This window comes from Lepisosteus platostomus, chromosome 14, assembly GCF_059453375.1.
Source record: "Lepisosteus platostomus isolate fLepPlt1 chromosome 14, fLepPlt1.hap1, whole genome shotgun sequence".
In the NCBI taxonomy this organism is placed as follows: Eukaryota; Metazoa; Chordata; class Actinopteri; order Semionotiformes; family Lepisosteidae; genus Lepisosteus; species Lepisosteus platostomus.
Window position 1 is genome coordinate 2,870,733 of NC_142624.1, and position 18,573 is coordinate 2,889,305.

Here is an 18,573-nt window from a genome sequence, read left to right on the forward strand (position 1 = left end):
CGACCGTGAGCCCGCACACGCCTGCGTGCCGCTCTCGTGAGGAGGAAGAGGTGGCGGGCTGTCGCCGAGGAGCGGTTTCCGTTATCCTACCCTCTCCGAGGACAGCGTGGAAATAAGGGAACGCGTGGGTCGCCGGGGAGCGGGAGGGGGGGAGTGGTAGAGGCAGAGTGAGGAGAGGGAGGGAGAGAGAGAGAGAGAGAGAGCGGCGCGGAGCCTGCCCGGAAAGTGGCTGCGTGGACACATCACCGTGGAAGGTACGCATGTTTTTTTTTTCCTCTCCCCCGCCGAGAGCAACGTCTGAGCGGACGCGACCGAGTCGCACGGCGAATTAGAAGCCCCGCTGACGCGCACAAGCGCCGCGTCTGATTGGCTCGATCGTGCGTGCTCGTTTGCATATGCATGACGGCGGGGGCGGGGCGCCGACGGCTGCCCAGCTGGCGTACAGCGGGGCGTCATGAATAATTAATAAAGGGGGCGGGGTATCACCATAGGGGGGCCGGGCTGTGTATTTCAAGGCACCTTCTATAGAGAGGGGAGAATCGTAAACAAAACACTAAAACACGCTCTGAGAAATTGGGGGGAAAAAATTGAGTAGTGGCGCTGGCATTTTATATTTTAACGTGGTGCCTCTCAGAAGTTCCGCCTTATCCGTGTCAATTATGTCGGCAAATTCAGCGGTACGGACAGCAGGAGGGATATAACCAGCATTTGACAAACCGGCACTGTTGCTAGTTGCTAGAAGCAGTTCTCAAATTACAGTTTGGTCAGATACAGACGTTTGTACGAGTGGTTTTTTTGTGTCGAAGTTGGAGGGGATGGCTTCGGTACCGGCGGAGCCGAACCTGAGCCCGGGTCCCGTACCGGCTGTGGAGTCACCGGTTCCCGCTTGCATGTTCGCTCCGGTGCCGGGATGTGGAGAGGACGTGGCCCGGGCAGAGAGCCCCGAGGACGGCGAGATCTTCAACGGCGAGGCCGGGGATCACCTAGACTTCACCAGTAAGGTAGGCCTCTGTCTGTTTTTTTAAAAAAAATTTTGGAGAGGGAGAACGACTCGCACAAGGATATAAACGAGAAAAAAAGTGAATAGTTCTGTCACCATTTGGTGTTTTGTGTTTTCCTTAACTGAAAAATAAGTCACTTTTGGGTCACGTTGTCTGGTTTCCAGAGGGCTCGATAAGGGCAGTGAGTTCGTTGAGTACCGCCGCTGGATCTTGATCAGATGCAGAACGTAACGCATGACAACACGTGAAATGGATATAGTTGTGTGCTAATTTAATACCTTTCGTACCGTATACGTTGACCTGTCAAGACAAGCTGCAGACACACTGACCCCTCCAGGATCAGGACTGGACAGCCCTGCTGCAGACACACTGACTGACCCTCCAGGACCAGGACTGGACAGCCTTGCTGCAGACACACTGACTGGCCCTCCAGGACCAGGACTGGACAGCCCTGCTGCAGACACACTGACCCCTCCAGGATCAGGACTGGACAGCCCTGCTGCAGACACACTAACTGACCCTCCAGGACCAGGACTGGACAGCCCTGCTGCAGACACACTGACTGACCCTCCAGGACCAGGACCGGACAGCCCTGTTGCAGACACACTGACCCCTCCAGGACCAGGAACGGACAGTCCTCCTGCAGACACACTGACCCCTCTAGGACCAGGAACGGACAGTCCTCCTGCAGACACACTGACCCCTCCAGGACCAGGACCGGACAGCCCTGTTGCAGACACACTGACCCTACTTTGCTGTCCCTATGAAGTTGCTTCAGGCCATGAGGATCAGTGGCTCCCCTGCTTGTGCTGCCCTTTAGAAAGGAGATGGCATGTTGCTGAAGAGTGATGAAACTCTGCACTGTAAGAGGCAGCCTAACAAAGGCAGCTCCCTCCCGCTCTGTTGACTTGGCCAATCGCAGCCTCTGTACTTCCTGCTCTGATGAAACTGCGCTGAAACCGGGGAAGCCGCTGGCCCAGAGTGTGTTTGATTGGTCACAAAGCATGCTCTGACCAGTCTAGCTCTTGCACAACCATGTCGCGGTGTCTCTGGGCTGTCGTCATCCTTGTGGAGTCAGGTCTTTTTACACTTAATGCAGCTCGTGGGGGCAGAGCAGTGAGCTCCCGCCTCTCAGGAAATCTATGCAAAGTGCTCTCTGGAGTCTGATTGTGGGACAAGGCAGGTTGATTTAGTTGTCATTGCCAGCATCCACAGAAGTGTGTCTGCTGAAGGCAGACTAAGGTGTTAAGATCAACGACGCTGTTTGTGGAGTTTTGCGTTGTGCGCTTATCCACCCGCTGTAAGCAAATGTCGGAAACCCTCAGCAGACAAAAGCCTGCATAGTCTTCATTCGGCGAGTTTCATAATGAGATAATTTCGTAACTAAACACAGCAAGGTTATTTCCGAACGGTCTAAAACCTTTTCAAAAAATAAACATTGAGCGACATAAAAATTAAGCTCTTAAAACAAATCGGCTGTTTCTCATGCCTTTCTAATGCTGTAGTTCCTGGCGCGCTGAGTGATGAACTTTAAATGCCAGACTTTATTAAAATGGCGGAAGTCTTTGACAAATACAAAATTGAAACCCAGTGGAGTGAAACATAAGAACTTAAACATAATCGGAGAGAGGAAGGCATTCAACCCATCTAGCCTGTTTGGTAGCTGGTAGCTAATTAATCCCAGGATCTCATTCGGCTTTTTCTTGAAAGAAGCCAGGGTATCAGTTTCAACAACATGGCTGGGTAGGTTGTCCCCCACTCCAACTACTCTTTGTGTAAAAATCCCATCCCGATTGGAGGATCTCATCCAGCTGTGTCCTGAAAGAAGCCGGGATACCGGCTTCAACACCATGTCTGGTCAGTTTGTTCCCCACTCCCACCACCCTTTGTGTAAAATAAGTTCTTCCTCCTTGTGGTTTTAAAACCACTTCAGAGTTCGTTGGGGTTGGATTTTTTTTCCAAAGCGTTTGAGGATTTTAAATTCTTGAATCGGGTCTCCTCCTGGTTCTTTTTTCAGGCCCAAGGCAAAAAAAAAGTTCTATTTGTGCTGTTTTCACAATCCTGGACAGTTTGGTTTTGCTTTTTATCCCCCAGTGTTCCTGGTATAAAAACTGCACAGTACACGCAGGAGGTGCAGGTTTAGTCTGAAGCACAGCTGGCCCCTTTAAGAGAAATATTAAAGAGAAAGTAAAACTGGTTCCATATTACGATGAAACTAAAGACAACGTCGCAGCTCAATGAGTATGTCAGGGGAGCAACATGCATGCATAACACTTCTGATGAAATCAGTAGAAAAAAAGGCCAGTTCATATGAGTGGTGCAGATTTATTCCGAAGCACAGTGGGCCCATTTAAGAGAAGCAGTTAAAGAGAAAGTGAAACCGGTTCCAAAATTAATGATGAAACCGAAGGAACCAGTTTGTCGCGTAGATGGAGCATCGTAACACTTCCTGGGCCGGTGGTTTCTGGGAAAGTGAGAAAACGAGGCACTTTCGTCATGCGAAAGAACAGCCGGGAGAGCTCATGGCGGCCCGGGGTCCGTGTCCGCAGCATCGTGCCTTGCCACGCCGGAGTCCAGCGCGCGCCCCCCGTGCGGCGGTCGGGGAGGTGGCCGGGCGTCGCCATGGCGAGCCTCGGCGCCGAGCCGGCCTGGCGAATCGACGCGCTCGGATCCGGGATCCTCCCTGCGTCGCCGCGCGGGGGGGGGCCGCCAGCCGTCGTCCCCCTGTGGAAGGGGGGCCGGTGTGCTTGGGTCGTTGCCCGCGAGGGGATTGGATCTCAATTAGCAGTGGACCTGATATCCGAAACGAGGGCTCCTCTTCCTCTGACCTGGTGGTGGCCGCGGTGTTGATGTGAAACTGCGGTTTTGTCTGGCCCCGTCGTGCGCATCTGGGGATCATGGGGTGGGATGGCGCCCCCATGTGGCATCCCCTGCCAGACCCCCGGCCGTGTCATGCTCCCCGCCAAGACCTTTGGAGCAAAGGAACGTCAGCACAGACCCTGCACCACGAGAGCTGCTGCCGGCTTTCCTTCAGGCTTGTTGCCCTGCGGGTCGCTCCCTTACAGTCCTGGTGTGGGCTTTGAGCCGGTTCCCTTTTTTTTTTTTAATGAGCTAGTTGGCGTGAAACGAGAACCTCAGCCAAATACGGGCCTGTCCGCTGTTTGCCGAATGGTCTCTGCCGGCTAGTAACCGGTCTCCGGGGTCTCCTGTGCAGCGCTGTCTGTTCAAGACGGCGCGGTGGTGGGATCTCAAGCAGGTCACCCTGCTGCGTGCGACGGGGATCTTATTTGCGTTGCTACAGAGGGGCGGCACCCCAGTTGTCGCCAAGGTGGACCCAGTTTGTCGGGAAAAGAGCCGAAGCATCAAGAGGCGTCGGGGTCAGTGCGGGTTTGTGCCGTCATGTGTCAACGCAGAATTTCGATCTTGACACCCGACGTGGATCCGACGCAACGTTCAAGAGCCCAGAGGCCGTGTGGTCAGGTGCCGTGTTTCGCCTGTCGAGCTGGCGTCCGAGCCTCTTGTTGTCTCTGCCGTCTTGCGCGCTGTGGCGTCTAGTCCCTCCCTCGTCGCTTATTCGTTTCCCTCTCTGTCTCTCTCTCTCTCTCAGCTGGCCCTGGTCAGCCCCAGCGGGGAGCAGTACGACTCTCTCCTCAGGCAGCTCCGGGAGAGGATGGAGGAGGGATGCGGGGAGACCATCTATGTCGTGGGGGTGGGATCCGGTAAGAGAGCCCCATTTCGTTTTTCCCTCTCCCTCCCGCCCCACCCCTCCTCTCACCTGCAGCCACACCTGTGTTCTCTCTCTCTCTCTCCCTGTTTCACTAACGCAGTCTGTCTCTGTCTGTTTTCCTCTTGTGCTCCTTTTCTGCCATCCCTCCCACTCTCCCATTTCCCACTCCTCTCCCTTTACCTCTCTGTCCCTCTCTGTGCCTCTTACCCCTATCCCACTCCTCTCCCTCTAACTCTCTGTCCCTCTCTGTCCCTCTAACCCCTATCCCACTCCTCTCCCTCTAACTCTCTGTCCCTCTCTGTGCCTCTTACCCCTATCCCACTCCTCTCCCTCTAACTCTCTGTCCCTCTCTGTCCCTCTAACCCCTATCCCACTCCTCTCCCTCTAACTCTCTGTCCCTCTCTGTCCCTCTTACCCCTATCCCACTCCTCTCCCTCTAACTCTTTGTCCCTCTCTGTCCCTCTAACCCCTATCCCACTCCTCTCCCTCTAACTCTCTGTCCCTCTCTGTCCCTCTCTGTCCCTCTTACCCCTATCCCACTCCTCTCCCTCTAACTCTCTGTCCCTCTCTGTCCCTCTAACCCCTATCCCACTCCTCTCCCTCTAACTCTCTGTCCCTCTCTGTCCCTCTAACTCCTATCCCACTCCTCTCCCTCTAACTCTCTGTCCCTCTAACTCCTATCCCACTCCTCTCCCTCTCTCCTTCTCCTCCTCCAGACGGCGGGGACTATGGCCTTAGTGAGGCCGACCTGCAGGCCTCGGTGGCCACTGTGCAGTCCCTGTCGGAGCAGCTGGACTCGGACATGATCCTGCTGAGGGAGCGCTGCGAGGCCGGGGGGAAGGTCCGGGACTACCTCATCCGGCGTAGGGTGGGGGAGGCGGACTTCCTGGAGGTCAGGTAGGTCATGTCTACCGCCTGTACCTCTCCTTCTCCCTCCTTCCCTCAGTGCTCGGGTAGTGTTGGGTCCTGCCTGTGGCGACTGGGACGGCAGCGCTGTTGGTATATTTCGGGTTCAGAAAGAATAGTGCTCTCGACTTGGGTTTTGCCAACAAATACTACTTGTTAACTCCGCATGCAGATCACGCTGGGACAGTTCTGCAGTGAAATGTCTGCTGCACAACCTGTACTTTTTCACACGTGCATCACATGGCACTCGCTCATGATGGTGACTAGTGAGCAGGAAGGGCTGGTACAGTTCGCAACAGCAACGGCTATCCACAGTACTTCCACAAAGTTCACAGTTTTGGGCTTAATTCTGATTTTGTACATTTTTTCTATGCCGTCAGTGAATTTAATTTGTCACCGAACCCCCTTTCACTGGTGTCTGTGTCCAGCGTTGGCTCCCCGTGCTGCCAGTGTGCATCCAGGGGTGCACGGCGTGTTAATCCCCCTCCTGCTCTCGAAGGGTGGCGGTCGTAGGCAACGTGGACGCCGGCAAGAGCACCCTGCTGGGCGTGCTGACCCACGGCGAGCTGGACAACGGGCGCGGCTTCGCCCGCCAGAAGCTGTTCCGGCACAAGCACGAGATGGAGTCGGGCCGCACCAGCAGCGTGGGCAACGACATCCTGGGCTTCGACCAGTGCGGGCAGGTGGTCAACAAGCCCGACAGCCACGGGGGCAGCCTGGACTGGACCAAGATCTGCGAGAAGTCCTCCAAGGTCATCACCTTCATCGACCTGGCCGGTCACGAGAAGTATCTGAAGACCACGGTGTTCGGCATGACGGGGCACCTGCCCGACTTCTGCATGCTGATGGTGAGAGGAAGAGGAAGAGGGAGAGGGAGAGGAGGAGGGACTGATATATTTATTTTTCACAAGTATTTGTGTTGTGCTTTTCATCCTTAGCTCATGAGACCCAGGCTACAGGGTGGTCTGGTGTGTGACGTGGAAGACTGAGGTTTTTTTGCAGTTGTGTAAATGAGTAGGTGACGCACTTATACAGTCTCATATATGCCACTTATTTCAATTGATTCAGTCATAGAGTTGTTACTGAGAATAAATAAGCAATGCCTTGTCTGTGGCCCTAGACGCGTCGGTCACTGAGGACCGAGGCCGGTGCAGTCGCTGACAGATCGGGTCCGGTTGCCCGGAGCGCAGTTGACCCGTTTCTCCCCGCAGGTGGGCAGCAACGCGGGCATCGTGGGCATGACCAAGGAGCACCTGGGGCTGGCGCTGGCCCTCAACGTGCCCGTCTTTGTGGTGGTTACCAAGATCGACATGTGCCCCGCCAACATCTTGCAAGGTGAGGCCCGGCTGCCGCCCGGCACGATACCGAAGACGCGGGAGAGAACCATTCGCGTGAGGCTCTCAGAGCGAGAATCTGTGCCCCCCTCTTTTTTTTTAACGAAGAGTCGAAGCGTTAGCCGGTGGGCGGTTTTGCGCTGCCCCAGCGCTGCTGTCGGTCTAGGATGGCCTGAAGGACCGCGTGTCCCTGTGTGTCACCCTCAGAGACGCTCAAGCTCCTACAGAGGCTCCTCAAGTCCCCCGGCTGCAGGAAGATACCCGTTCTGGTGCAGAACAAAGATGACGTCATCGTCACGGCCTCCAACTTCAGCTCCGAGAGGTAGGGGCGGGGCGGGGCGGGGGTGGAAGGCCCTGGGGCAGGGGTGGAAGGCCCTGGGTCTTCAGCGAAACCAGCTGCGCGGGTTGATTTTTAGGGCCTTGATCCATTTCGGGTTTTAACAGCTGCCGGCTGTCATGTCGTGCGAGATCAAATCTGCCATTGGGTTTTTTTTTCAAAGCTACCGCCAGAGTTGAGAGGGCTGTACGTGGGTGCATGGGTAAGGCAGCCTGAAGCTAAAATCCGACTGAAACGTATGTCTTTTTTTTTTCTTCCTGACTCACTGGTAAAGTGTGCACAGGAGGTCTAAATGTGCTTGCAGAGAGAATCTTGTGTGCACTCCCCTGTAGCGGGAAAGACCAGAGGTCAGTGCAGTTGCTAAGTCCGGGTGGCGTTCCGGTGGCCCAGACTCGCCAGCTGGGAGGGTTTCTAGAAAGGGCAACAAATAGGCGCTGCTGGTGAGGAATGGTTGAGACTTGACACAGAAGGAAGGACCGGGGTCCTGTTGAGGCACTGACAGGTTGACCAGGGACACTTCCAGTCCCCAGTGAAAACGAACACCGACTTGTAAGCGTGGAAGAGGCAGGTCTCCTTCCCATCTCCGTTCGTTGTCTTTTATAGCAAAGACGCCGCTTCAGGTGGTGGAGCTCTGCATTGTGTATGTGTGGGGCAGAGGTCTTTGGCTGGAAGGGCCTGTCCAAGCCTGGGATGAGACTGGCACCATCAAGACCTTGCTGACTTTACCCCTAAATACTGCTGTTTGATTTGGGATTCTTGGGAAACTGTTGCTGGCAACGGAGGGGATCTGCTACCTTAGCAGGGTTGAAGATTTGGGGGGGGAATGAATTCTCTCCAGGGGAGGTTTTGGGGACGGTGGGGTGGGAGAAAATGGGTTTGCTTTACCTTGAGTCTTTATATTGAGTGCCAGGACAAGAAGCAGATCACAGAGAGACCAGGGAGGAGGATATGGTGGGCCAAGGTGGAGAGGGTCTCCTTCTGTCTCTCTGATCTCTATGGGTTTTGCGCCTGCAGGCAGGGGGACTCTTTGCGCTGAAAGGTGCTGGTTTTCTTCAGAAGCAAAGCCAGGCTTTGACTCTCGTCTGTCTGTCTGTACGTCTCTCGTCTTGCCCTCTCTGCATGTTGACTCTGCGCGCGCCCAGGATGTGCCCGATATTCCAGATCTCCAACGTGACGGGGGAGAACATGGACCTGCTGAAGATGTTCCTGAACCTGCTCTCTTCCCGGACATCCTACAGCGACGAGGAGCCCGCCGAGTTCCAGATCGACGACACGTACTCTGTGCCTGTGAGTCCAGCCCACACTGCCTGCATTCTGCATGTTACAAACCCCCAAAATGTCACATTCCCCTACTGGGCTCCATCGAACATTCATTAAAACTCAATGGCCATGTAAAATTACCCATTAAATCCTGAATATCTTTACTATCTTAAATGGTCTTGTAATGTATGAACTTATTAGTAGTATCTGTGGCAGACTTGGACAGATGTTGAAATGAGTCATTTAGAAACAGCAAGTATCTTTTATAAAATGAATGCTGCTTTTGGCCCCAAGCTCGTGTCGTGTTTTCCACCTACATAACAATTTTGATTTGTCTGTCTGTTGCCCAGATATTAATAATCCCATCAGGATTGGTGTAACACCTTTCTTACTGTTTATCGTCTAGCTGAGGTGTTCAGTAAGCTTCAGTGTGTCCGGGCGTCTGTGGACTGTGTGACTGAAACTGCTCTGCCTCAGCATATCAGCCCCATCCTCTATAAAGCCGACTCTCAGTGACTGTCAGGGCTTTAAGCTTCTCCTTCCAACGTATAACCGGGCAGGATAAGAATGAGCGGAACAGGAATAATCCAGATCCGAATCCGAGATTGTCGGACTCCAGGCTCCTCACCCTGTCGCAGACCAAAGTCGTCGCAACGGGCGATGGAGCCTTCTCGTGAACAGCACCGTGTTTGTGGTGTCCGTTGTGCAAATCCCTTCCAGTCTTTGCCGCTCTTGGCATTTCCAGACCTTGTGGAAAGAGCTGTCTTTCCACTACATGTGTGGTACCATATAATTGAATTTTACTTTTGGCTTCCTGAAGGCAAACGGCAGGTCTTTCTTTCCCCTTTGCTTTCTTTCTGCCTGTATTCTCCATGGGTGCTATTTGGTAGCGGTTTGCTGTTGTTTGAGAAAGGGTGCTGGGAGGCACGGTGGGGTTGGCGCAGTGGTCAGCAGTGCTGCCGTGCTGCGCTGGGGCCCTGGGTTCAGTACTGGCCCCTGGGGTGCTGTCTGTGTGGAGTCTGCATGTTCTCCCCAGGTTTGTGTGGGTTTCCTCTGGGTGCATGGTCCGGAGACATACTCATACGTTAACTGGCTTGAAGAAAACTGGCCCTGGTGCGCGTGTGTGGGCGTGTGTGGGCGCACTGCCTTGCACCCGTTGCTTGCTGGGATAGGCTCCGATTCCCCCTGTGACCTTGAATTGGAAGACGTGGTTAGAAAATGGATGGATGAAAAGGTGCCTTTACGTACAACATTGTTGTCGTTATTACCGTTCTTGAAAGGGCACATTATAAAGTGTAATGGCAGTGCGTTATATACCTGTGGTATTAGCATGAGAAAGGGAATGGGAATATAAAGATCCTGTTATCAATGTCCGCCCTCGCAGGGCGTGGGGACGGTCGTGTCGGGGACCACTCTGCGCGGGTTGATACGGCTGAACGACATCCTGCTCCTCGGCCCCGACCCCCTGGGCAACTTCATTCCCATCGCCGTCAAGTCCATCCACCGCAAGAGGATGCCCGTGAAGGAGGTGCGGGGAGGGCAGACGGCCTCCTTTGCGCTCAAGAAGGTGAGGGGTCCCCCGGGCGGAGCCTGGCAGCAGTGAGGAGGATTGCGGAGCGGCCTTGGGGCACCAGGCACAAAGAGGAGCAGGCACAAACACCTAGAGCAGGCTGTGATTGAGACACTGGCACCCAGACATACTGGAAGAGCAGGCAGTGATTGAGACACTGACACCAAGACACACTGGAAGAGCAGGCAGTGATTGAGACACTGACACCAAGACACACTGGAAGAGCAGGCAGTGATTGAGACACTGACACCAAGACACACTGGAAGAGCAGGCAGTGATTGAGACACTGACACCAAGACACACTGGAAGAGCAGGCAGTGATTGAGACACTGACACCAAGACACACTGGAAGAGCAGGCTGTGATTGAGACACTGACACCAAGACACACTGGAAGAGCAGGCAGTGATTGAGACTCTGACACCAAGACACACTGGAAGAGCAGGCAGTGATTGAGACACTGACACCCAGACACACTGGAAGAGCAGGCAGTGATTGAGACACTGACACCCAGACACACTGGAAGAGCAGGCAGTGATTGAGAGACTGACACCAAGACACACTGGAAGAGCAGGCAGTGATTGAGACACTGGCACACTCTCTCCCTCTCAGTATACTGTGGCAGCACCAGACAGACAGCCACCTTCCTGTCGCTACAATACCACATCCTAGCTTTTCTGTGCAGTTCCCTACATTAGTTGTTAGGCATCCTGGTCTTGTCCTCCTGCACGTTGCCGTGTCACTCAGCGATATTTGCAAAAACGATCTGGATTTCGTGGCAGCAAGGCCCCAGGGGAATCTGTGATACTGCAGCATGACCAGCAGACAGACTGTGGCTTTGAAGGTGACTCAAGACAACACAGTATTTTTTTCTGTTTTCTGTTGGACTCTCACTCTTTATGCACCACCTGCAAATGACTTGTTTCTCTGCCCCTCTTAACAAATTAAATAAAAACCCGATCTAGTAATGGGTCCCTAGCACTCGGACTGGGAACTGGTGGTCTGACTCCTGTCTTTTCTTGGTCTCTCTCAGATCAAGCGCTCTTCAATCAGGAAGGGCATGGTGATGGTGTCGCCCCGCCTTAACCCACAAGCCTCCTGGGAATTTGAGGCTGAGATCTTGGTGCTGCATCATCCTACTACCATCAGTCCCCGCTACCAGGCCATGGGTGAGGCACTGGCATTTAGACACTGGAATAGCAGGACCTGAATGAGACACTGGTTCCCAGGCATGATGAAGAGCAGGCGGTGATTGAGACACTGACACCCTGACACACTGGAAGAGCAGCCCGTGACTGAGACACTGACACCCTGAGACACTGGAAGAGCAGCCCGTGACTGAGACACTGACACCCTGAGACACTGCAAGAGCAGCCCGTGTCTGAGACACTGACAGACTCTCTCTCTCCCCCCCTCTCAGTACACTGTGGCAGCATCAGACAGACGGCCACCATCCTGTCCATGAACAAAGACTGCCTGAGGACAGGAGACAAGGCCACAGTGCACTTCCGCTTCATCAAGACCCCAGAGTACCTGCACACCGACCAGAGGCTCGTCTTCAGGGAGGGGCGCACAAAAGCCGTGGGCACCATCACCAAGGTCAGGGTTCAGCTGTGGGTGTGGGCATCGTTGGGCTGTGTCCTGGGAGAGGGTTGGCTGGGGTGGGGCAGTCGGGGGTGATTCTGGTCTGGGGTAGCTCGTTGTAGTAGAGGAAGGACTGGGGAGGTTGGGAGGAAATGAAGAGCAGTTTAAGTTCAGTTTTAAAGAAGCTTAATTTGGGAGTAACCAGGTGGAAATTGGTTTGCAGTGTGGCTCGGGGTAAATGTGGGGTTCAGGAAAGGAATGGGTGGGGTGGGACCCTTCTGCAGATGTGAACAGGGAAAACCTGAAAAGCCAGGGCTGGTGGCCTGAGAGATCGGAGACTTGTCAGTCTCACCGAAGCACTTTATTCTCTCCTGCTCATCAGCTGTTGCAGTCCACCAATAACATGCCCTCCAATGCCAAGCCGCCTCAAATCAAGATGCAGTCCACCAAGAAGATGGCCCCGCCCCGGCGGGAGGAGGGGCCAGGGTCCACCAATGAGGAGACGGCAGCCACAGGACGGCCAGCCAGTCCGCATACAGCACTGGTAAGGGGCAGTATCATCTCTCTGACTGGACACTCCAGTACATTAACACTGCACTGACAGAGAGAGAGGGGTTCATACAGACACACTGACTGATCGGACACTACATTTATGAGGACGCATTTCTTTTTGTATTATGTCCTGGGTCAGTCTGTATCCCTTGTCTATCGAGACCTGTCTGAACTTTGCTACTCTTTGCATTTACACCCAGGACCTGCACTGCACCAAAGCTGCATAATGCAGCTGGAGATAACAATCCTACCACCATAGCAGGCCACCTCCAGCTATTTTTTTTTATAGAGCGACAGTTTTTGCACAACTTGTACCAATGAGTTTTTTATACAGAAGTATTTCTATCCATGCAGACTCATTGACTTGTCAGGTGAAGATACTTCACCTTTACTTGCCAAATGATTTAGTCCAGTTGAGTCATCTACCGAACATCTGCACGCAGGAAGTCAATTTTAAATGATTCTGAAGTGTGACTTCCATTTCGGCACACCATGCTCGCTCTTCCTGAAGAGCCCAAATGCGGCGCAGCGCATGCCTGTCCATTCAGCGGGCTGAGAGGACGTGGGAGAAACGCAGAGCCAGCTCCTCTTTAGTTCCAGTTTCTCTAGAGAACCGTCCAGATTGGTACCCGGATGTGAGGTTCTGTGATCGTGTGCCGCGAGGGTCACAGGGTCGTGCACTGTAGCGATCCGGTGTCCCAGTCACCCTGCGGAGAGTAGTATTTTGGCAAATGACCACATTGGCGGGTATTTTGAGGATCCAGATAAAGCTGCACTTCTTCAATGTCTTTGTAAGGCCGTGTTGCCCGAATCGGCTCGTACGAGCCTCTGTATCCCGGGGGATCGATGGCTCCCAGTCCGAGTCCTGGCTTTCTTTTCTCGCCGCAGTTTCTCGCTAACCTGTCTCTCCCTGTCTCCACCTCCCCTCTCATATATGCCCCTTTCCACCTCTCCCACTTCTTCGCTTGCTTTCCCACTGCCCTTTTACCCTTTTTATCACTCGTCTCCCCTCGCCCTCCCTCCTTCCTGTTCACTTGTCTTTTTTTTTTGCACATTTTCCTTCATTCTGTGCCCCTTTGTGCCTGTTCTTTTGGGCTCCTGTACACTTTCTCCTTATGGTTTTTTTTCCCCCACCTGTTTTGTTGACCCCTCTTCTGTTCCTTCCGTTCTTTGTCTTCTTCTCCCCCATTTGGGGACGTTTCGGCCCTCCCCCTCCCTCCATCTCTCCATCCCTTTCCCGTTTCCTTGCTTTCGGGATCAGACAGTGGGGGAGGAGGACATGCAGAGCAAAGACATCAACAAGGAGAACAAGGTAATGTGCTGTCAGGAGACCGAGCAGAACCCGATAGGCACAGCCTCAGTCCTGCTGGGAACTTCCCTCCTTATACGAACTCCATTCGTTCCTGGAAGAGTGCTCTCAAGGTGTAAGCCCAATCAAAGCAAATGAAGTTCCCATTACTTCCTGAGTTTTGATCTCCGATTGGTTCCAGAGCTCAAGAAGGGTCCCTCAAACACCCAGGCCTCACCTTAATTCAGAACAGTACCTAGGTACGAAAACATTACCATTTCTGGTTGATTGATTGAATAACGAGGTTATAGTCATTAGCTGATTTATAAACAACAGGTAGGAAGCTGATAACACTCCTCCTGCTCACTTACGGTACAGTACAGTACAGTAGTTACACAGTTACAGTTGTTAGCAAATACATAAACATTATGTGCTGTCCTGTATTATATGTACTCAACAAATACAAGCATGTATTATAAACTTTTTTTATATCTAATAAATAGAGCAAATTCTTCATCTCGGTATTTCGGCCAGAGAGAGTACAGGCAACCTGCTCTCCTGCAGTGCCAGACACAGGGCTCTTCGCCGGTAGAGCAGCGCGAGGTTCTGGGATCAGTTCGCTGCTAAAAACCGAACGGGCTGGAGAAGAGACATGGCCTCCCCCCTTTTGCAGACTTGCCTCATTATTTAAACTTGTTTAGATTCTGGCCGATTCGTTTCTGCCCTTATTCTGATGACTGGTAGCTGGGCTCAGCAAAAAAACCTGAGCACAAGCAAAACACCTGACGTAAAACCCAAGAGTTTTCTTTAAGCCCCGCGTTTATCGCTTGATAATGGTTTCCTTGTGAAGCTGTTGTCTATTTATCTGAAGTCACACTCATCCTGTCAGAAATGTTAAATACCAAGTTCTTTGGATACTTGTCCTGGAATGTAGGGGTACCCCTTAATTCAACTCTGATCTTTCACAATCTGGCTCCTCCCTAAGGTTCCTCCTCAGTTCAGTTGCAGAAGTAATGTCTTACTCCTCGTCGTGATTCGATGTGCAGTGGGGCTGCTGGTGCAGAATGGCACATGTCACCCAGGAGAATTCAGGAGGGGGGAATCGGGCCTTATAAGGGGAGTACTTTCGTATCCTTGCAAAGGGCTGTATGAATGCAACCAGTCTCCTTGCAGCATTTTGCACGCAGCTAACATATAAGCATTGAAAGAGAACCACTTCATGACAATGAGCTTCGACTGACCCATTTGACTTTCGGCTTGCTGTGAAACTGTGTGTCGGCGTTTAATGAAACACCGTTTGGCGTTTCTGCTTTCTCTGTAGTCTGGGATCTCCTTCACATGGGTAAGAACGGAAAACGTCTTGGCGCTTCACGCCCCCGTTCTGAAGAGCATGGGAACGGACGGGGAGGCTCGCTGGGGGAAGATGGGACCGCACGGTCCTTCTTGGAAAGCCGAGTCTTGGCTGTGCTCCGCTCACCAGCTCTCCATTGTCGTTTGTGATTCTTCCAGCCCAAGTCCGGCGGAGGGGGTCGGCGACGGGGCGGCCAGCGACACAAGGTGAAGTCCCAGAGCTGCGCGGCGGCGACGCCGGCGGGGGGGGGAGGGGCGTGTTAGACCCCGCGCCCGCCGGCCCTGCTCCCCCCCCGCTCTCCTCTTCGGTCTCCTCCTCCCCTCTCCTCTTCTGCAAGCGCCGAGTCTGAGCAGGACTAGCTTCCCACCTCCCAGGAGCCAGCTGGCACTGACCTGTGCTGGGCTGCGTCGCGGCCGGGTTCCCGGCGCTGATCCAGCCCGGAAAGACGCGGTGGCAGCTAGGTTCCCGCCGCGGATCCAGCCCGGAGCGCCGCAGCATAAACAGGGCCTGGGGCGACGCAGCAGGAGCTGGGTTCCTGGCGCCGATCGGGCCCGGAATGACGCAGCTCCCGGTCAGTTCCCCTATTGCAGAACGAGTTTGTCGGTTCACCGATATTAAAAAAAGGTTTCTGCGCATTGCTAGCTTATCTTGGGGAAAGTAGCACAGCAGAGTAATTCCTCCCCAGTTCATGTACTGCGACCTCCCACCCCCCTCCCCCGCCCCCCAGCATGTCTGTGGCAGAGTTTAATTTTAACCTCTGAGAGGTAGAAGGGAGCGCTTTTAACTGTAAGATGGGGTCAGTCCAGTCCTCTGTCCTGGACGTCCCCCCTAGTGACGCCCTCAGTCCTGCAGGTTGCAGCCGGGTCTCCATGATAAGACCCTACAGGCAGGACCAGTTTGTCAGTGGGCGCGGTGACTTGGCGTGTGGGGCACGAAGCATATCTATTTCATGCGACGACTTCCTCTAATTAGTATTTATTCTCTTAAGTCAGTGGCTCTCAACCCTGGTCCCAAAGGGCTGCTTTATTGGCTGGTTTTTGTTGGAGCTTGGTCCAGTGCTCGCTGATGTACGCACTTGATCTGCCCTGCTTGGTTTTTTTTTTTTTGCACTCTGTCCTTGGTTAGAAAAATCCGCGAGTCCAGCTCGATAGTGGGGAAAAGAGCGCTGCTGGAACACGACGCCGAAGGTGGAGCGTGGGTGTGTGCAGTTTTTTTCACAGCCAGGTGCGAGTATTTTTAACCACCGCTATGGCAGAGAGAGAGCAGAGGCTACCTGGAGTGGAGTTGGGAGAGCCAAAGGATAGTAGGACAGGGAGGTCTGTACAAGGCGGTGGTCTAGGTTCAGGATCCCTGGAGTTCCCCAGACCCTGGGATGCGAGGACCAGGACTGGGAAGCTCCAGGTGCAAGTGAGAGGCGACTGCCCAGCCCCGATTCCTCCTCCTCTCCACTGAACCGTTGCTCCGGTGTGAGCGAGGCAGCTGAGGTCCTGGAGTATGTTGGCGAGTGTCTTAACCTTTGAGGAGTGGAATGGAGGGGGATCGTTGTTAATCGCGAACACCCACCAAATTAACAGACCCGGTTCTGGTCATAACCTCTCGAACACCTGTTTAGTTTTTTTAATTCCTCTCCTTCCAGCCCTCAAATCTTCAGAAGCCCGAGGCTTCTCCACCCTCGGCTGCCGGACTCTGGACCACTGGGGTCATGGGTTCGAATCCCAGGTGAAAGGTTGAGCATGATGCTTAAATTGCTGAAGTAAATGCTTTGCAGTATAAATCTGGTATCTTGGATTTCTCCGTTTTGGGAATGTCCAGTAGGCTCATCTCGTTTAAGTCTGTAGGTCATCTCTCTACATATCGTGGGTCACCCAGACCTATCGGATTACAATGAGTTGATCTCCTCTCCAGGTTTATAAGATGCTCTGTGTTGAAGGCCGCAGGTGATACGGTCTCTATCAGATGTTTTAATTGCTTAGTTAACGTATCCCAAACTGCGAGCAAAAATCTCATTTGCAATGGCCTGGGTGGAGAGGTGTTAACAGATGCTCTGTGCTGAGCAGAAAAGGTTGAGATTCAGTTAAGTAAAAATCTTTTTTTTTCTTGGTTTTTAAAAATGCATGTTGAAGGAAAAACAAATATTCCAGCCTTTGTGGACTAGGGAGGAGCACCCCTGCTACAGGTAGAATCACAGTCTAAGTAACTGCCCTGTGATTGACTATTTAAATTAATGTTAGGTGGTCAAAGCTTAGCGGTAACCGTAGAAACCAATTGCATGTGTTGTGTTGCATCACTGGGCATAGATGAAGCGTGCCAGTGAAATGTGTGAATCAGTCCTGCTGCAGACTGGCAGTGTTTGTTCTCTTTAAAATGAGCGGAGGGGCCCGACCTCTGGGAAACATTGGATCTTTCAACATCGATGAATAAATGAGACTTTAAGAACGCCACCTGACCACTGTCCCAAGTTAAGCTGTCTTGCTACACGGTAGTTCAGAATTGCATTTCAATGGAGAGGGGGGAGGGGGGGGGACAACTTTTGAGTTGAAGGTATTTTTTTGAGTTATTTAAGCATTATGGAAATATTTACATTTTAATGGTGCAAGCTGACAATTATAATCGTTAATTGGAACCCCCTGCTCAGTGTAGTGAGAGAAACTGGGCTGTGATTGTTTTCAGCAGGTTGCTGACAGTTTAAATTGGGTCACTAATCAAGCTTGTGTTTTTACTTTTACATAGTTTATTAAAATCTAGAATTTTTTTTAAAGCCTAATATTTGTATTTGGTTGAGGAATTTGGTTCCTCTTGGGAAGGGTTCTGAATATAATGATTAAAAAAAAAACAGATGTAGCCTGAAGATGGAGTGAGATGTTAATGACCAGAGGAAGAAGGAAAAAAAACTACCAGGATTGTGTTTTTTTTTTGCAAAGTTTTTGAATTAGTGCATGATTATTTTTGAGAAAAAAAATGTTTCACATTATCTATAAATAATTACCATCAAGGTGAAAGATTGTGGTCTACATCCTTTTATGAAATAAAAGTTTTATCAGATAAAAACAGAGTTGTGGACCCTTGATTCATGTTGTCTTCTTGGGAAATGTGCTGTATCGCTGAAGTAGCCCCATCAGTGCTCAACCTGATCAGTGTTAAATACAAATATTTAATATTCCTTAACTAAGCTTCAGCCCTGTCTGTGACCTTGGAAATAATAGACCTTATACATATATAGCACCTTTCTGGACACTCCACTCGAAGAGCTTTGCAGGTAATAAAGTCTCCCCTCTTTCACCACCAAATTTAAGCTGTCTTGCTATGCATTCACCTGGGTGATGATAATACATATTTTTACAGGACAGTGTCCCTGTCACTATCCTGAGGAACTAGGACCCATGCAGACCTCAGCATGAGCGCCCCCAAATGGCCTCACTAACACCCCTTCCAGCAGCAGCCTCAGCTTTCCCTGGAGGTCTCCCCTCCAGGTACTGGCCAGGCTCACACCAGCTGAGCTTCAGTGGGCTGCCAGCTGGGAGCTGCAGGGTGATGTAGCCGCTGGAATGAGAAACTTCGGCCTAGTGCTAGAATTTATGACCACAATGGTGGCCGTCAGTGCACGCAGCAGCCTCCTATACAAATAGCTTCTCAGTATTAATTACAACTCCCCTATGAACTCTATC

At 52.3% G+C, this 18,573-nt stretch overlaps 1 protein-coding gene across 3 annotated transcripts; it reads left to right on the forward strand.

Annotated features, from left to right (window-relative positions):
• On the forward strand, positions 1-17,956 carry LOC148648699 (GTP-binding protein 1-like). Of its 3 annotated transcripts, none has more exons than XM_088606516.1 (14): positions 1-254; positions 807-1,001; positions 4,609-4,720; positions 5,445-5,625; positions 6,134-6,482; positions 6,846-6,969; positions 7,176-7,290; positions 8,448-8,592; positions 9,950-10,132; positions 11,167-11,302; positions 11,554-11,732; positions 12,100-12,261; positions 13,531-13,581; positions 15,067-17,956. In XM_088606516.1, exons 2-14 carry the CDS (start codon positions 816-818, stop codon positions 15,169-15,171), a joined length of 2,028 nt encoding a protein of 675 aa, XP_088462642.1. In that variant the 5' UTR covers positions 1-254; positions 807-815; the 3' UTR covers positions 15,172-17,956. The 3 variants fall into 3 exon arrangements, with proteins under 3 accessions (XP_088462642.1, XP_088462644.1, XP_088462645.1); XM_088606518.1 differs by lacking the exon at positions 13,531-13,581 and adding an exon at positions 14,879-14,899; XM_088606519.1 differs by lacking the exon at positions 13,531-13,581 and having other exon boundaries at positions 2-254.
• Positions 17,957-18,573: the final 617 nt, after the last annotated feature.

Bases quoted from the DNA above. Each gene is read 5' to 3' on its own strand.
- LOC148648699 (XM_088606516.1), top strand. From the start codon at position 816: ATGGCTTCGGTACCGGCGGAGCCGAACCTGAGCCCGGGTCCCGTACCG. The intron at 4,721-5,444 runs GTAAGAGAGCCC...CTCCTCCTCCAG, and splicing joins TGTCGTGGGGGTGGGATCCG to ACGGCGGGGACTATGGCCTT. The intron at 8,593-9,949 runs GTGAGTCCAGCC...CCGCCCTCGCAG, and splicing joins ACGACACGTACTCTGTGCCT to GGCGTGGGGACGGTCGTGTC.